Source organism: Haematobia irritans, chromosome 4 (assembly GCF_050003625.1).
Source record: "Haematobia irritans isolate KBUSLIRL chromosome 4, ASM5000362v1, whole genome shotgun sequence".
Lineage (NCBI taxonomy): Eukaryota > Metazoa > Arthropoda > Insecta > Diptera > Muscidae > Haematobia > Haematobia irritans.
Window position 1 is genome coordinate 80,822,058 of NC_134400.1, and position 14,556 is coordinate 80,836,613.

The 14,556-nt window shown below is 33.7% G+C and overlaps 3 protein-coding genes and 1 long non-coding RNA gene across 4 annotated transcripts; 3 read left to right on the forward strand and 1 right to left on the reverse strand.

The window, feature by feature from the left end:
• Positions 1 to 2,509: 2,509 nt before the first annotated feature.
• LOC142234370 (myotubularin-related protein 9) lies at positions 2,510 to 5,457 on the reverse strand. The gene is made up of 6 exons (XM_075305493.1): positions 5,172 to 5,457; positions 4,756 to 5,119; positions 4,450 to 4,700; positions 3,181 to 4,376; positions 3,020 to 3,117; positions 2,510 to 2,961 (listed from the first exon to the last, which is right to left on the reverse strand). Exons 2-6 carry the CDS (start codon positions 4,903 to 4,905, stop codon positions 2,890 to 2,892), a joined length of 1,767 nt encoding a protein of 588 aa, XP_075161608.1. The 5' UTR covers positions 4,906 to 5,119; positions 5,172 to 5,457; the 3' UTR covers positions 2,510 to 2,889.
• Positions 5,458 to 7,505: 2,048 nt separating this feature from the next.
• Positions 7,506 to 9,721, forward strand: Srp68 (signal recognition particle 68). Its single transcript, XM_075304093.1, has 3 exons — positions 7,506 to 7,677; positions 7,803 to 8,152; positions 8,205 to 9,721. The coding sequence occupies exons 1-3, from the start codon at positions 7,578 to 7,580 to the stop codon at positions 9,561 to 9,563; spliced, it is 1,809 nt and encodes a 602-aa protein (XP_075160208.1). The 5' UTR covers positions 7,506 to 7,577; the 3' UTR covers positions 9,564 to 9,721.
• A 1,059-nt stretch (positions 9,722 to 10,780) lies between these two features.
• LOC142235623 (uncharacterized) lies at positions 10,781 to 11,698 on the forward strand. Its single transcript, XM_075306885.1, has 2 exons — positions 10,781 to 11,299; positions 11,350 to 11,698. Exons 1-2 carry the CDS (start codon positions 11,181 to 11,183, stop codon positions 11,696 to 11,698), a joined length of 468 nt encoding a protein of 155 aa, XP_075163000.1. The 5' UTR covers positions 10,781 to 11,180.
• Positions 11,699 to 12,536: 838 nt separating this feature from the next.
• Positions 12,537 to 13,075, forward strand: LOC142236833 (uncharacterized). The gene is made up of 3 exons (XR_012722219.1): positions 12,537 to 12,740; positions 12,805 to 12,910; positions 12,976 to 13,075. It is a non-coding gene; the product is annotated as an uncharacterized LOC142236833 (long non-coding RNA).
• The last annotated feature ends 1,481 nt before the right edge of the window (positions 13,076 to 14,556 follow it).

Sequence of the window (14,556 nt, forward strand, 5' to 3'; positions counted from 1 at the left end):
TTTAAAAAATAGTAACAAATACTAACAAATTTCTTTGGGTGTACTTTTAATTTAGTGTTTTGGTGAAAAAGCCGAACATAGTACTCACCTTAAGTGATTAATATAATAAATCCCAATATGTTTTTTTGCTTTTATTTGATTATGAAGACTGTCACACACCCAAAGAAATTTGTTAGTAGGGACAGCAGAAAAGTCTGCTAAAACAGCAGAAAGTCTGCTGAAAAAGGGACAGCAGTCACTGTTTGCTGAAATAGCAAACATTTCCTGCTATTTTTTAAGCTCGATTACACTAAAACATGTTTTATTTTGGCTAAAACAAATAAAATGTCAACTTAGGAGCTATTCTAACATAATTAAAACAATATTTTAATTATTTATAGTATTTGACCAAAAATCTGAATATTTATCGAATTGAGCCATAACAGCAAACAAAATGTTTGCTGATCGTATTTAGGAGATTGTAAGTATATTACAGTGCAAAAATATACAAAAAACTACTTTTGGTTTTTTAATATGCTTTGGGAAAAATTTATAACCTAAAAATTTTATAAATTGTAGTTCACTTGGCCCTGAAGTACAAAAATATAACAGCAGACATCGACTGCTGTTTTTAGCAGACTTTTTTCTATGAGTGCATTTTTCTCAAAGAAAAGGAGCCATTTCAGATTATTCACCCAAATATAAATTAAATAACTGTAATTGATATATGCTAGAATATGGCTAGCTAGTGAGCACCAAAATTAATAGAAGTAATGCCAAAAATCAACAATACCATATATCTGCGTGATGGAAGAGAATAAGTAAATTCAATTTGCCCCACAATTTAAAGAAAATTATATTTGAACTATATCGCTAAGCACTCGCCCTACACCCTTGAAATGTATGGTTTAGCTTATTCCCGAGATCCACAATTATCACCATTTATGCTGTACATCTTCAATCAACATACAAAAGCAGCTGTTTCGACCATCTCCAAAATCTCATCAATTTTATAAAGCATTATTAGCCTAATTTATTTTAAGGGTATTTGTAAGTACAACATATTTTTAAGATTCTCGCCTCTTGTAATTTGCTTTAATAATAAGAGATTGAATATGAATCCCTAAACTCTTTTAATTGGAGAGAGGATAGTTAGTAGGGAGATGTGGTGACAAAACAGGTACGATCGAAGGGGTAATGTATAACTACAAGTACTGACATTACCATAGACGTACCCACAACAGGGTCATGAGCGGGGAAAAGTGTACTCCCTGTAACAATAACATCGTGTTACTCAATAATTCAGAATAGTGAAATCCTTTTCATTGGCTGTATATGTGTGATATTTAAATTTTATGTGGCCTTGTATGGCATATTTTTCTAAACTATGTTCGAGTCGAAAATTAAATGGGTCAAAAAATCACGCCACTTGAGAACTAGCCGTCAACTTCGGTCAAACCAAAATTATAAAAACACTATATTAAACTGGTTTGCAGTTGTATGGATTGACAATTCTGGGTACTATATCTACCATTTACTGCAAAACGTACAGATATCATCTCTACGATCCATTCGATAGCAATATTTCTCTATGTGAAAGATATCCGGAACACACATTCTTCAAGTCACTACACCCAAAGAATCATGTTTTAGTTTGGCTGAAACTGTAAACTTAGGGGCTATCATAACACAATTAAAACAAAATTATGTTATTTGAATATCTAAAGTATTTGCCCAAAAATCTGAATATTTATCAAATTGAGGCGTAACAGCAAACAAAATGTTTGCTGATCGCAATTAGGAGCTTCGTAAATATATTACAGTGCAAAAATATACCAAATACTACTACCTAAAAAAGTTTATAATTTGTTGTTCGTTAGACCCTGAAGTACAAAAATATAACAGCAGACATCGCAGACTTTTTCCTATGAGTGAATAAAAATATACATCCCAGTTCTTCATCAAGTTAAAACAGACATTTCAGTTAAAAGTCGATTTTGGTCACCATCAAAAGACGTTAGAAAAATCTATCAGAAATCTATTAGACGAAAAATCGAAAGTCGGGATTCGATATTTAAATCCCTAGTGAACAACATGTGGCATGAAGATCGAGAAACGAGACTTTTCATTCAGGATGCCACTTTTTGGACACTAAACCTTTTAACTGTACACACGTTTACACCTTTCTCTGAAAATCTAAATCGTTTCACGTTCGCAATAAGTAAGAGGCGATTAATGATTATGATAAAGACACCATATTGTGTTCCTGCTTTTGAGAAACATAGTTTGGGTAATCAAATCAGTGAAGAATTTAATATCTCATTCACATTACTCTTTTAAAATCCACTTTAACTAGATTTCAATAGTCATTTCATAAAAAAAAGGATTTCAAATCCTCTTTTAGTAGAATTCGAGTCTAATTTGAATGGGCCATAAGGTGTCTAAGATATTTCCGAAAAGACACCAATTTCGTGATTCTTCAAATCGAAACCCTATTCTTGTATATTGAAATGATACAGTTTAAAAGAAATATTTTGTTTTAAAGTTAATATATTTAAAGAACACAATATATGCATGCATATTTTCCATTCATTTCAAGATTTTTAAAAATAAACGAATAAGCAATATATTAATAAAATGCACACGTTATGCCAATAAAACGAATTTGTTTTATAGCTTTAAATTTGAATATTCACAAGTATTTTAAGCGGGTATCCCAAAGGTAGTTACAAAAATATGTATGTATAAATAAATGTACGGAGATTTTTAAATAGAGATATTTCATTAGATGAAAAGTGTTTTTACAGATGTGCAGCTTTTGCAAACGTTGAAATGTCGATGACAAGTAATCCATTATTCTTGAATTGACTAAGATGATGTAAGATCAATAATTATAAAATTTTTTATTGTTCATTTGCCAGACTTCAGCATATGCAGCACTTCATTAGCCATTTCAACAGCCTGCTTCCTTAGTTTCAGGGCCTAAAATGAAATCGTACATTTTAACTAAATATATGTAATACGTTATCCGCTTACAAACCTTTGTTCTTAACTCTTTTTCATTTGTTACTAATTCTTGTATTTGTACTGCTGTCCATTCATTATTTTTCTGATCAACATTCCAACGTAGATACAATTCTAAAATCAAAGAATTTTATATGAAGATGGCTGAATTTACATTAAGGAGACTTAAAAACTTACCACTCCAGAGTTCCAAACTAATTGGTGCAACAGATGGCCATAACACTTTTGGATTTGGCTCATATAGAGGATTTAAAAAGTTTTTAAGCACTTCAGGCCTATTTAGGTATGACCATAGGCTTGTCGTTCGCGTATGGACTCGTAATTCATGTCGTTCTTTTTCAGAATCGCAAAGAAATGTTCCATATTGAGAAAAATAGCTATGTTCGAAAACCATTATTAGCAGCTGTGTGCTAAATTCAAAACTACAGGGAAATTGTTTGTATAATTGATGAATGCAGTCTAAGAACAAAACAAATGTAGCCCCCGTACTTTTATGGCGATTTTGAGTAGGAGTGTAGCACGAATAACGATGCCGTGATGCAAATGGATGACCAGCTTGTATCCATTCTCGTTCTATGAGAGCCTGAATTCCTCTCACAGTACGGCAGTCTGGATTTAAAATAATTTGCACTAGTGAAGTGACAATCAAAGTGGAATCTAGTCCTTTGGCACCGTGTACTAAAACTGGACTTCCCTCTTGATCGAGACATTGAGCTACTACACAAGCAGCATTCAGTGAATTCAATACTAATGTCAGCCAGTTACTATTTTCCAAACGTGATAACCATTTATCAGGAGAGCAATTAACATCGTTACAAGCTTCGATGAGTTTTGAAAAACTGTCCAATATTGCAGTAGGTGATGACACATTGCCAATGGAACGATTTACTTTCTTCCACTGGGTGTAATGTTGGTCTGTTTCGGTATTCGATTTTCCTTTTCCCCATGTATCAACTATGAAGCCTTTTTTGCTGCGACCCAAAACCAAATTTAATATTGCCTCATCAGCTCGGCATCGCTTAATGCCCTGTATGGATAAAGGCTGAGCGCTTCTAAGTAAAGCAGCTCCATTGTCATGTTTGTAACTGAGCACAGGGAATCGACCCCCATCGCGAAATGCTGCCGATTGAACTATTTGTTCATCCGTTATGGCTTTTGGTACAATCAATATTGGACCGTAAGTAGGACATGTTTTGAAATCTTTATTTACGTTTGTAATCCGCCATTCACAACATCCTGTACTATCAATATTTTCATGTCCATTGGGAGAGAGTGGACTTATTGCAAAACTGTTTGTGTTGCCACTTCCTACAATACCCAAATTGTTTCCGCATGTAGAAGGGGACACAAGTTTTGAAAATTCTAGCTCTGGTCTGCAAAAAAAAAAAAAACAAATTATTTTAAAATAAATATAAATTGATGAAAATTTTTGTAAATCGTAGAGACCTAAACATTGTATATCCATCCTCTAAAATTGTGTACATGGGTCGATAGAAAAAAGGATACTCTTGTTCAGGATTATTCAACGAGCTTAATGCTTCCAGAGACGACGCAATATTAAAATATTCCTTAGCAAACTTAATATGCAAGGAAATAATGCGCAGATCTTTACACTTCAAAGTTATCATTCCTCCAACTACAGCGTTTTGAACGAGAAAGGGCTTTTTTTCAACACAATCAATGTTCTTGTGCATCAACTAGAAAAATAAAAATATTATATAGTTTTGATTTCCCAAATTATGAAATACATACCCAGAGTTCTTGGTTATTTTCTTGGCGAGAGCTACTCAGTAATAGATGGTGCCCAGTTATGCATAGTCGACCTTCAATTACAGCATTTGTATGGTCATGTAGGAATACTCCATCCAACTTGGGAGTCAGTATTAGTTCCACGAAATCCATTTTATGTTGAAGGATTTTATCATTTATCGTTATCAACAAACTACGTGCAAACGATGAGAGCTTTTAGAAAACACAATTGTAACTTTCTATACAAAAGTTTAGAATATTTGTAGAATGCCGTCCATGATATCTTTACATTTGTCAACGATTACAGAGGGTGTGTATTTCTCTTTCTATACAAAAGCCGATATCAGCATCATTTATATTAGGTTCTCTATTTAAAATCCAAATATTAATTCTTATCAAATAATTTGTACCATACATACAAATGTGTAACAAAGAAATTAGAGCAGCAGGAACAAATTTAATAAAAGGTTGCTAAAAAAAATGCACTACTAGTGTATTTTGAATCTAAAAAGGTTGCACTGTAGGTGTATTCTGAAGCTTCGTTTATTCCAATCAATGATAATGAACGTTTATTTAATTTAATCCATCAAAATTTTCATATTTGTTGATATTTATGTTTGTTTTGACTTTTGACGTCAGTTAATAATAATTGGTAGCTTGTTTAAATGATAGTTGAAGCTTCGGCGTTGATCACACACATTACAATGGGTCTCTGTTCATGTCGCAAAAAGCCAAATGGTATTAATAGCTCCGTTCGAGAACCCGATAATTTTTGATAATTATCACAAATTTGTAAGGCCTGGTTATGCATCCAAAAACGGGAAGTAAGCGTAGCGTGGCGTGTCATCTGTTTGTTTTTGATATACGACAGCCCCTACAAACGATTACCCAACGTCTGCACAACGTAAACGTGTTAAGATTCAGAAAAAACAAAAATTTACGTGTCGTTGTCAGCTGATCAAAAAACAGGCGTCATCGATTGAAAGAGAGGGAAGTAGTTTGAATACGTGAAAATTCATTTCAATAAAAATTATTATTGTGTTGTTTTCGGTTAAAATTGACTATGAAAAATTAATATTATTTATGAAATTAATTTACACACACACACATTTACCGATTATTTATTCATCGCCGACAAGTCGTAGCGATCCGACACACTGTAATGCGCTTTAAGCCTAGTACTAAGATCACGTTTTCGCACGAAAAACTGTTATACTCCATATAAAAAAAACCTTAGCGCGGAATAAATGCGAAATTTTTGTTTTGAGCATTTTCCAACAAATATTTATACAACCCTAGATTTTTCGCACGAAAAAATAGGCAGGTATATTATTTCGCAAAAATAAGTTAACATCCCCGGATTTGGGACCTGCGGTTTTCGCAGAAACGAACTTAGTACTAAGCATTACTGACGAATTTGGCATGCATAGTAACTAGGGATGCCAGACGTGCTCTTTTAAAGAGCACATGTGCTCTTTTTTACAAAATGTGCTCTTAAAACAAGACAGGCCAAAAGAGCACGCGAAAGTGCTCTTTTTTCTGCATCACAACAAATATTAATCAAATGGCAAAAGTAAACTGAAAATATGTAAATGTCGCACTAAGAGATTTTCCTAGCCGTTATTTTCTAATTAAATAGTGTGTTACTTTATATTTTATTATTCCGGACGGAATGTCGGTGTTTGTAAAGAATCTTACAATGTGTCGGATCGATACGACTTGTCGGCGATGACTAAATAATCGGTAAATGTGTTATCGATCCCATAAACATGCAGCAGTATCGATTATGCCTTCGGACTTAACTTATAATGTGCACAATATATGGGATATGTTCGACAAGAGCACTGTCGTCCGGAATAACTGATAATCTGTAAAGCGCATAAGGTGCCCTTAAGATTCTTTACAAACACCGACATTCCGCCCGGAATAACAGATAGTCTGTAAAGCTCATAAGCCGATATAAATTTGTCTATTCGGCGGCGCACAATTATCCATTATAACATCAATTTGATATCATAAAAATGGTAATAAGATTTATTGTACAATCAAATTTACATTTTATTCAATTTTTCGGAGCTAAATTTTTTCAAAATTATTATAGCAATTTTATACTGATCAATTGTGGGTGGAAAGTTCAAAATTTTGGCAAAAATTCAACAATTATTAATAAATTGTTCTGATTTAAATCAATATTATTGATTAATGCGCTTTACAGATTATCAATTATTCCGGATGACAGTGCTCGTTTCGAACATATCCCATATATTGTGCACATTATAAGTTAAGTCCGAATGCATAATTGATACTGCTGCATGTTTATGGGATCGATAACACACTTACCGATTATTTAGTCATAGCCGACAAGTCGTATCGATCCGACACACTGTAAGATTCTTTACAAACACCGATATTCCGTCCGTAATAACTGATAATCTGTAAAGCGCATAATTGGCGGCTAGGTTTGAGTAATATAATAATTATTAATACATTTTTCTGATTTAAATTAATATTTTTGATTAATTGGCGCCTAATTTTGAGTCTAGATGAGTCGACATATTCGGCGGCGGAAAACTGGTCGGTGGCGGCGGCTCTGTTTTTATACTAGCAGATTTGTTCGCAACGTATTATGTCGTACGGTTTATCCGACCGTATAAGATGCCCTTTATATGTAAAGGCCCCATCACCTTTTTTCGCAATTGTTGTTAACGTTTTAAAAATCGATTTTCGATTTCTGTTGAATCGTTAATCGCCACATCGGACATTGTTATCATATCTGGGCTGTATTCTTTCCATTGCCAGCGAATTATCATAAAATATTGGAGAATATGGGTGAAGATAAAAATCCAAATGAAAATGTTGAAAAATCGGAAGAGGATCAGTTAGTTCCACCGCAACTAGAACCGTCAAAAGTGTTCACTGTAGAGAGTATCCTTTCCAAAACCAAGATTCATTTAACACTTATATGCATATAACCTAAAATAATAAACTTTCTCCCATAGTCCTATATAATTGCATGGAACTCCTTAGCTAGATTTGATATATCATTTCAGTTTTGCACATGATAAAAGAAGCCCAGCAACAACATGGTCTGCGTCATGGGGACTATCAGCGGTACCGGGGATACTGTACCAGGCGTATACGTCGCTTACGGAAGGCTCTGAAATTCCCCCAAGGCGATAAAAGGCATTTCAAGCGTCGAGATGTTACATTGGCTCAAGTGACTGGAAAGCGAGCGGACGAACGATATATACATATTCCGCTTATAAGCGCGGAGCGTTCGTGGTCATATGCAATGCAGCTGAAGCAGGAATCCAATACGGAACCACGTAAACGTTTCCACTTGGTTAGCAAATTAAGGAAAGCATGTGTCTATGCACTGCAGTTGCAAGAGCTGTGTAACGTAAGTTTCATAGTTCCCACTAGGCATCATATTCTAATGCATATTATTTTAGTCTGACGCATTTGACGCACGAACCAAACTGGAATGTGAAGCATACGTAGCATGGATGCACGGTAGTCTTCATTTCGAATTGCAGCTATGGAAGACAGCTGGAGAGCATTTGAAACGGGCCCAAGTGGTATACGAGAACCTTGCCAAGGCTTTACCTGAGGATGAGCAGGAGCTCTACAGAACAAAAGTCAATGAGTTTACACCCAACTTACGTTATTGTGCTTACAATATAGGCGGTGGTCGTGCTGCTGGTGGTAATATGGACGATTTACTTGAGTTCAGAGCTCAAGGTCTACTCGAGAACCTTGATGATTTGGTTAATCAGACGAAAACGGAAAGCAGTGAGGGCCTGCAGACAATTGAATGGCGTGGAAGAAAGGTCACTGTGCGCCCAGAAAAAGTACGTTTATTCTTGCTAAGTGCACAAGAATTAGATAAAGGCCTTGAGAAAACATCGAAAGTCGACGCTAAGATTGAACTTATTGAGCGTACCCTTATGGATTGCAAGGACGCCATACAAGCAGTTAAGGAAGAGATTAAACAGGATCCCAAGCTGCGTTCTCTGGCCACAGGTCAAACTGTTTCCGGTGTGCAATATCTTTTGGCCTATCTTTCATATATACGGCATAGTCGTACTTTGCAGCGCAATCTCTGTTTAGTTGAACAAGCAAAGGCCAACTTTGATGACCCTAACCAGAAATCCCAGATTGGTCTCGGAGAAGGCAAACGCGTGCGACCACAAGATCTAACTCGCTTATATGAAATAATTCTACAAAATGTTGCAGAAATGCAACAAATTCAAGGCATGGAAGAAGACCAAAGGTATCAAGCGGAGGTAGAAAACTTGGCACTAACTTTCAAAGCATTCCGCTGTTATTACATTTCCTTGACGTTGGTCGACATGAAGAAATGGAAAGAAGCGGTGGCACTTTACGAACGCTCTTCAAAGTATGCAACTGAAGCATTGAAAGGAAAATCAACTGATGATTTTCATTTAGCCGCCGAGCTTAAGAAGTTAATAACAACAATTGATAGCTGTAAATTCTCTGCCCATGCATACAGTGTTTTGGAAGACGACAATACAGATGATCCAATTTTTACATCCAAATCACAAAAATCGACGAAACCATTGTTTGAACGATTAACCCAATATAAGGAAGACCAATCTCTACACACGAAAAACCCCAATGTTTTCAAAATGGTGCCCGAAATGGAGGCAATTCCCTGCAAGCCACTCTTCTTTGATTTGGCATTGAATTATGTTGAATTTCCATCTTTGGAGGATAAACTACAATCGCCAGGGAAAAAGGGGATATCTGGTTTCGTCAAAGGCTTTCTTGGTTGGGGTGGTAATAAGTGATTTCCATAAAAGAGCATTTTATATGTCCGTTGCATGTAGGCATGGTGAATGGTGTGCACGAGTTGTAAGTGAACAAATTTACAACATTGAAATCTAGCAACTTTTTTGTTACATTATTTTTTGTGAATTAAAATAAAACTGTATTTCTTTTTAATATATTTCTATTCTATATAAATTTTAAACTATGCAAAACAACAAAAAAGATCATTGCCAAATGAAATTTAGAGTTATTGTTGGGATCGTTGCTGTTGTTGCCGCTTGTGATAATGATTAGTAGTTAGGGGCGGGGATTCTTTTCCGTTTTATTGGGTTGTAATATTATAAGCTATATATCGGATATTATTTTTAGTTGATTATGTTTTGCTAATTCAATATTTGAAATTCAACAGACATATTTGCAATCGCATTTGATACTTTGTCTCGTAGACTTGCCCGCGCCATATTAAATTTTTGTCAGTTGCCTGAAATTGAATGTTTAATTTATATCGAATGATTCAACTGGTTAGGTTGTGCGTCAAATGGTAAAAACGATTAGTGACGCATCATAACCAATTCGATTTGATCCCCGTCGATACCATAGCCTCTTAAATGACACTTTAATAATTACCATACACCAAGACTACTATCCTGATAGAATTTTACAGCAAAGATAATACACTTTAGTAAATGGGAAATTGGCTTGCGTCATACCAAATGTTGCATTGCGGGCCATACATGTTTTTATATGCATTTTTTAAATGAAAAACTTAATTTTTTGAATTGAACAATGATAATTGTGAGCAATAAATTAAAAATTATATTTGTTCCAAGATATTTCCAGCTCTTAATTTCTTTTTATTGTCATGATAATATCGTTTATCTAATTAAAAAAAGAGATCATGCATACAAAAGGTGGAAACGATTTAGAACTCCTGAGCTTCACGAGGAATACCGAAGACTAAGTGTGGTGACTAGCAAAGCCGTAAAAGAGGCTGTTATGAAAATAAATTTCGCACTGCAATTGACTCAAAAAAGAAATGGGATATAATCAAAGAAGTTGGTATTGGTAAAACCAAAAACACAAGAACTGTCGGTGACCCAGGTGAAATGAATGAAAACTTTGTTAATTGATAATTAATAATCTATCAGCTTTACAAATGGACCATGTTTTTTCACCATTTTCTTGTTTCGAATTTAAATGTGTGAACTCTGCTGATGTCTTGGAAAGTTGTCTCCATATAAAATCTTACGCTGTTGGTCTGGATAAAATTTATCCTAAATTCATAAATGTGTTGTTGCCAAATTTACTGCTGCATATCACACACCTATTCAATTCTATCATAACATCAAGACAATATCCCATGGAATGGAAACAAGCAAAAGTAATACCGATCCCTAAACCGGGTACAAATAATCATGTATGTTCTGGGTTTCACGTGACAGAGATTTCACCTCTCACATGCATCTCCCCCCAAAAATTTTTAGTTGTTCTGTGTTTCCCGTGAAACAAGATTTTTCGAATTCGCTTGCCGAAAAATGAAAATCTGCAAATCATATGGTTTGCAGAAAAAAGTAAACAAGTTGTTTACATTGCTGTCATAAACTAAGTATTTTTCAAATTTTTTGGAAAAAATTAAAATGCCTGCTTCGTTTTTGTTAATGGTTAATGGTATACGAAGAAACTCATTTTCTGACACACGGATACAAAGGCGCCGATTGCGCGATGTTACAAATCCAATGGATATTCCAAATTCTTGGTAAGATGACTTTATAATATTTACTCGGCTGACTTCTTTTATTTTTTTAGTTTTGTGGGCTTATTCCGTTTGAACAAGGAAGGATTTTCGCTTATTCTTGACAAGATTTCTCCATATCTTGGACATGGGTCCATACCAGCCCCAATTCAAGTGGCGGCTGCTTTAAGGTTTTTTGCAGTTGGTTCTTTTCAAGGAGTTATAGCCAATGATATGTATCTAAACATTGGAAGAACTACGTTTTGTAAAATATTGTGGAAAGTTGTAAATGCCATAGAGGATCACATATGTCCATCGTGGATTACAATGGATATGAGTTCTGTAGAAATAAATGCATCAAAGTTATATTTTTTTCAATTTAATTTTGTTTTCTTTTGTAAGAGTTCAGAGACGAGCAACTAATTTGAAGATTTAAGGCGATGCGCAAAAACTTTTAACGCCGTTAGAAATAATCGTTATGTTCGCACTAAAATCGACTACAAATGAAATTAATTAATTTTCATCGCATTACAAATTCAAAATTGCCGAATATTTTGTATGTTATGCTTTTTTAGTAAATAAAAGAAATAATTTTTTTGAAGTAAAATATTTTTGTACCGACGGCGAGAAATGTTGCCGCAGTTTATTATGCTTGACTGACTCTTGCCTGTGACGCTTTGCAGATGTAATGTTGCCCAATCGTTTAAAGAAATTTTGGGTTCAAAAATATTGTTTTCATTTATTTGATTTTATTCAAAAAGTAATTTGTTTTTATTTTAAATGTAAGACTAATCGTATTCATACAAAATTCGTTAACAATTAACAAGCAATATCATTATTTTTCTCAATTATAAAAGTTTCAATGCGCTTTCTCAAACTCTTGCAACACCGTCATTTCGAACTTAAGCTGAGTACTATGTTCTGTTTTCAAGCTGAAAACCAGCTTGTTTTCACGGTTACTTTTTTTAATTAACTAATTTAGAAATATAAAATTATTTGCAATCAATTCCTTTGATCTTTTCCATCCATAATTTGCAGAGACTTGATAAAAATGTTATCGTCTTCATATATATTTTTGCACTTTTAATTTAGTGTTTTGTTGAAAATCTCGAACATAGTACCCACCCCCAATAAACACAGGATGAGCGTTTTTCAAATGTAACAATTTTTCAGTTTGAGGGTAAATATAATTTTCAACATAAATTCAACTTGACTTGAAATAGCTCATCTTCAATACATCTTCAAAATGTTTGCGAATTACTTCCCATTTGCCAAAATGTTGACGAAATCTTTGAAAAGGTGTTGAAGATAATATGAGAAAACTTTGACAAAACACTACCCTAAAATGCAACGAAAAAACCATGTGGTTTTCAATACTTATTTGTGCAACGAAGTTCGTGGTCAATTGCAAGAAATAAAAAAATGGAAAATTTTAGACAAATAACCAAATAGTTTATAAAAATAGGTAAGTGAAAATAAAAAATGAAATAAAACTTTATGGAAGTCACTAAATGTATATCTCTTTGCAGAAAACTAAAATTATGGATTCTACGTTCTTGAAAACATTAAAAAGCTGACCGGTGAAAAAATGGTGGACAATTAACTGGAACTGTTTCAAATAGTTTATAATAATTGGTACGTCAATATGAAAAATTAAATCAACACTTTAGAGAAGTCACTAAATTCAAATCTCTTTGCAGAAAACTAAAATCTTTGGATGCTACATTCTTGCAAACATTAAGAAGCTGACCAGTGAAAACTGAGTGGCTTATCGACAAGAAAAAGTTTCCAGAAACATTACAAGTGCAACCAATTAAAATTGTTAAAAACAACAAATTGTTGATATCAACAACTTCTGGATGAAAATGTGCAGCACATCGTCAGTTTAATTCATATGCTATTATCAGTTTAAAATGCATATTTTGTGAATTCCTTCTGCTGGAAATCAATTCTAACACGCGGTCAGTACGTTCCTAATTTCAAATTACCCGCATGTTAATAAATTTTAATGCTGTTTTATGACACCAAAAGGAAGGAAAACGAATTATCAATGCAAAAGTGTTTAAGATATTTAAAGTTTTGTTGTTTGTTTTTATTTTGTTCTTATTTGTTGATATGTTTAATAAGATTATTATTTATCAATTGGTATTGTAGTGTATTATGTAGTGTAGTGCATTATTATATATTTTATTTTGATGAAAATGAATAAATTATACAAAATTCATAGAATTTTGGCTTTGACTTTCAATTTGAAGTGTGGATATCATTCATACAAATTTAGGTTGAAAAGTATTTGCAACAATGTTAATTTTGAATTTGACTCGCATCGAAAATTGTTTGACAAATTATTGAGTAGCGATGCATTTCAATTTGAGTATAACACTTGAGATATTATTGCTAATGTGTTGAATTTCACTGTTGAGGGTAATGTCTGTTTTTTGTTGAGAACGCGATTTTCTCAACAATTTCTCAACTTGAATATTACCCTAATCCTTTGAAAAAATGTTTGAAAAATTGTTGAAATTTAGCATTTTTCAAACGTTTGTGTTTATTGGGCCTTTACACAAAATCAGCTGCTTTTAAGCAACCACCATTTTTTGCAACAAGTGAGAGGGGAATCTTGGACAATTTGTGATACATTTTTAAATTTTGTTTTTAAGAGGTCTTTTGTGCTATTTTATCATCAAATACTTATGAAGCACATAGAAAACATATGATAGATTCAAAATAAATTATTTACTTTGGTTTTAAATCCTTCGTTTTGCAAATATAGAAGAATGCAATAAAAAAATTGTCCGTGCAAAGTTCTCCCATTTGTGAGGTGAAAAGTTGCACGCAGAACAACCCCTACGGGAACAATTCACTGCAAGTCGTTCATGTGAAACCCAGAACATACACGAATGATTACAGGCCTATTGCAATACTGCCACTCTTGTCAAAAGCTTTTGAACGTCTCATACATAAACAAATCTGGATCAAAATAAACTGTTAAATGCACGTCAATCTGGTTTCTGACCTAAACTACACCCAAAAATTTTGTTACTCATAATAGCAAAAATGTTTGCTAAAACAGCAGTTTTTGTTTGCTGAAAAAGGGACAGCAGTAGCATGTAGTTGTTTCAGCAAACATTCGTTAGTTGAATTTTTTTTGAATTTGAATTTTATTGAATTTTCAAGTTTCACATACAACAAGATATTAATAATCTTATAATTACAGTATGTGAGTCAAGTTGAATGCTAGTTAACAGGATGATAATAAACAAGGAATAAAAAAATAATTA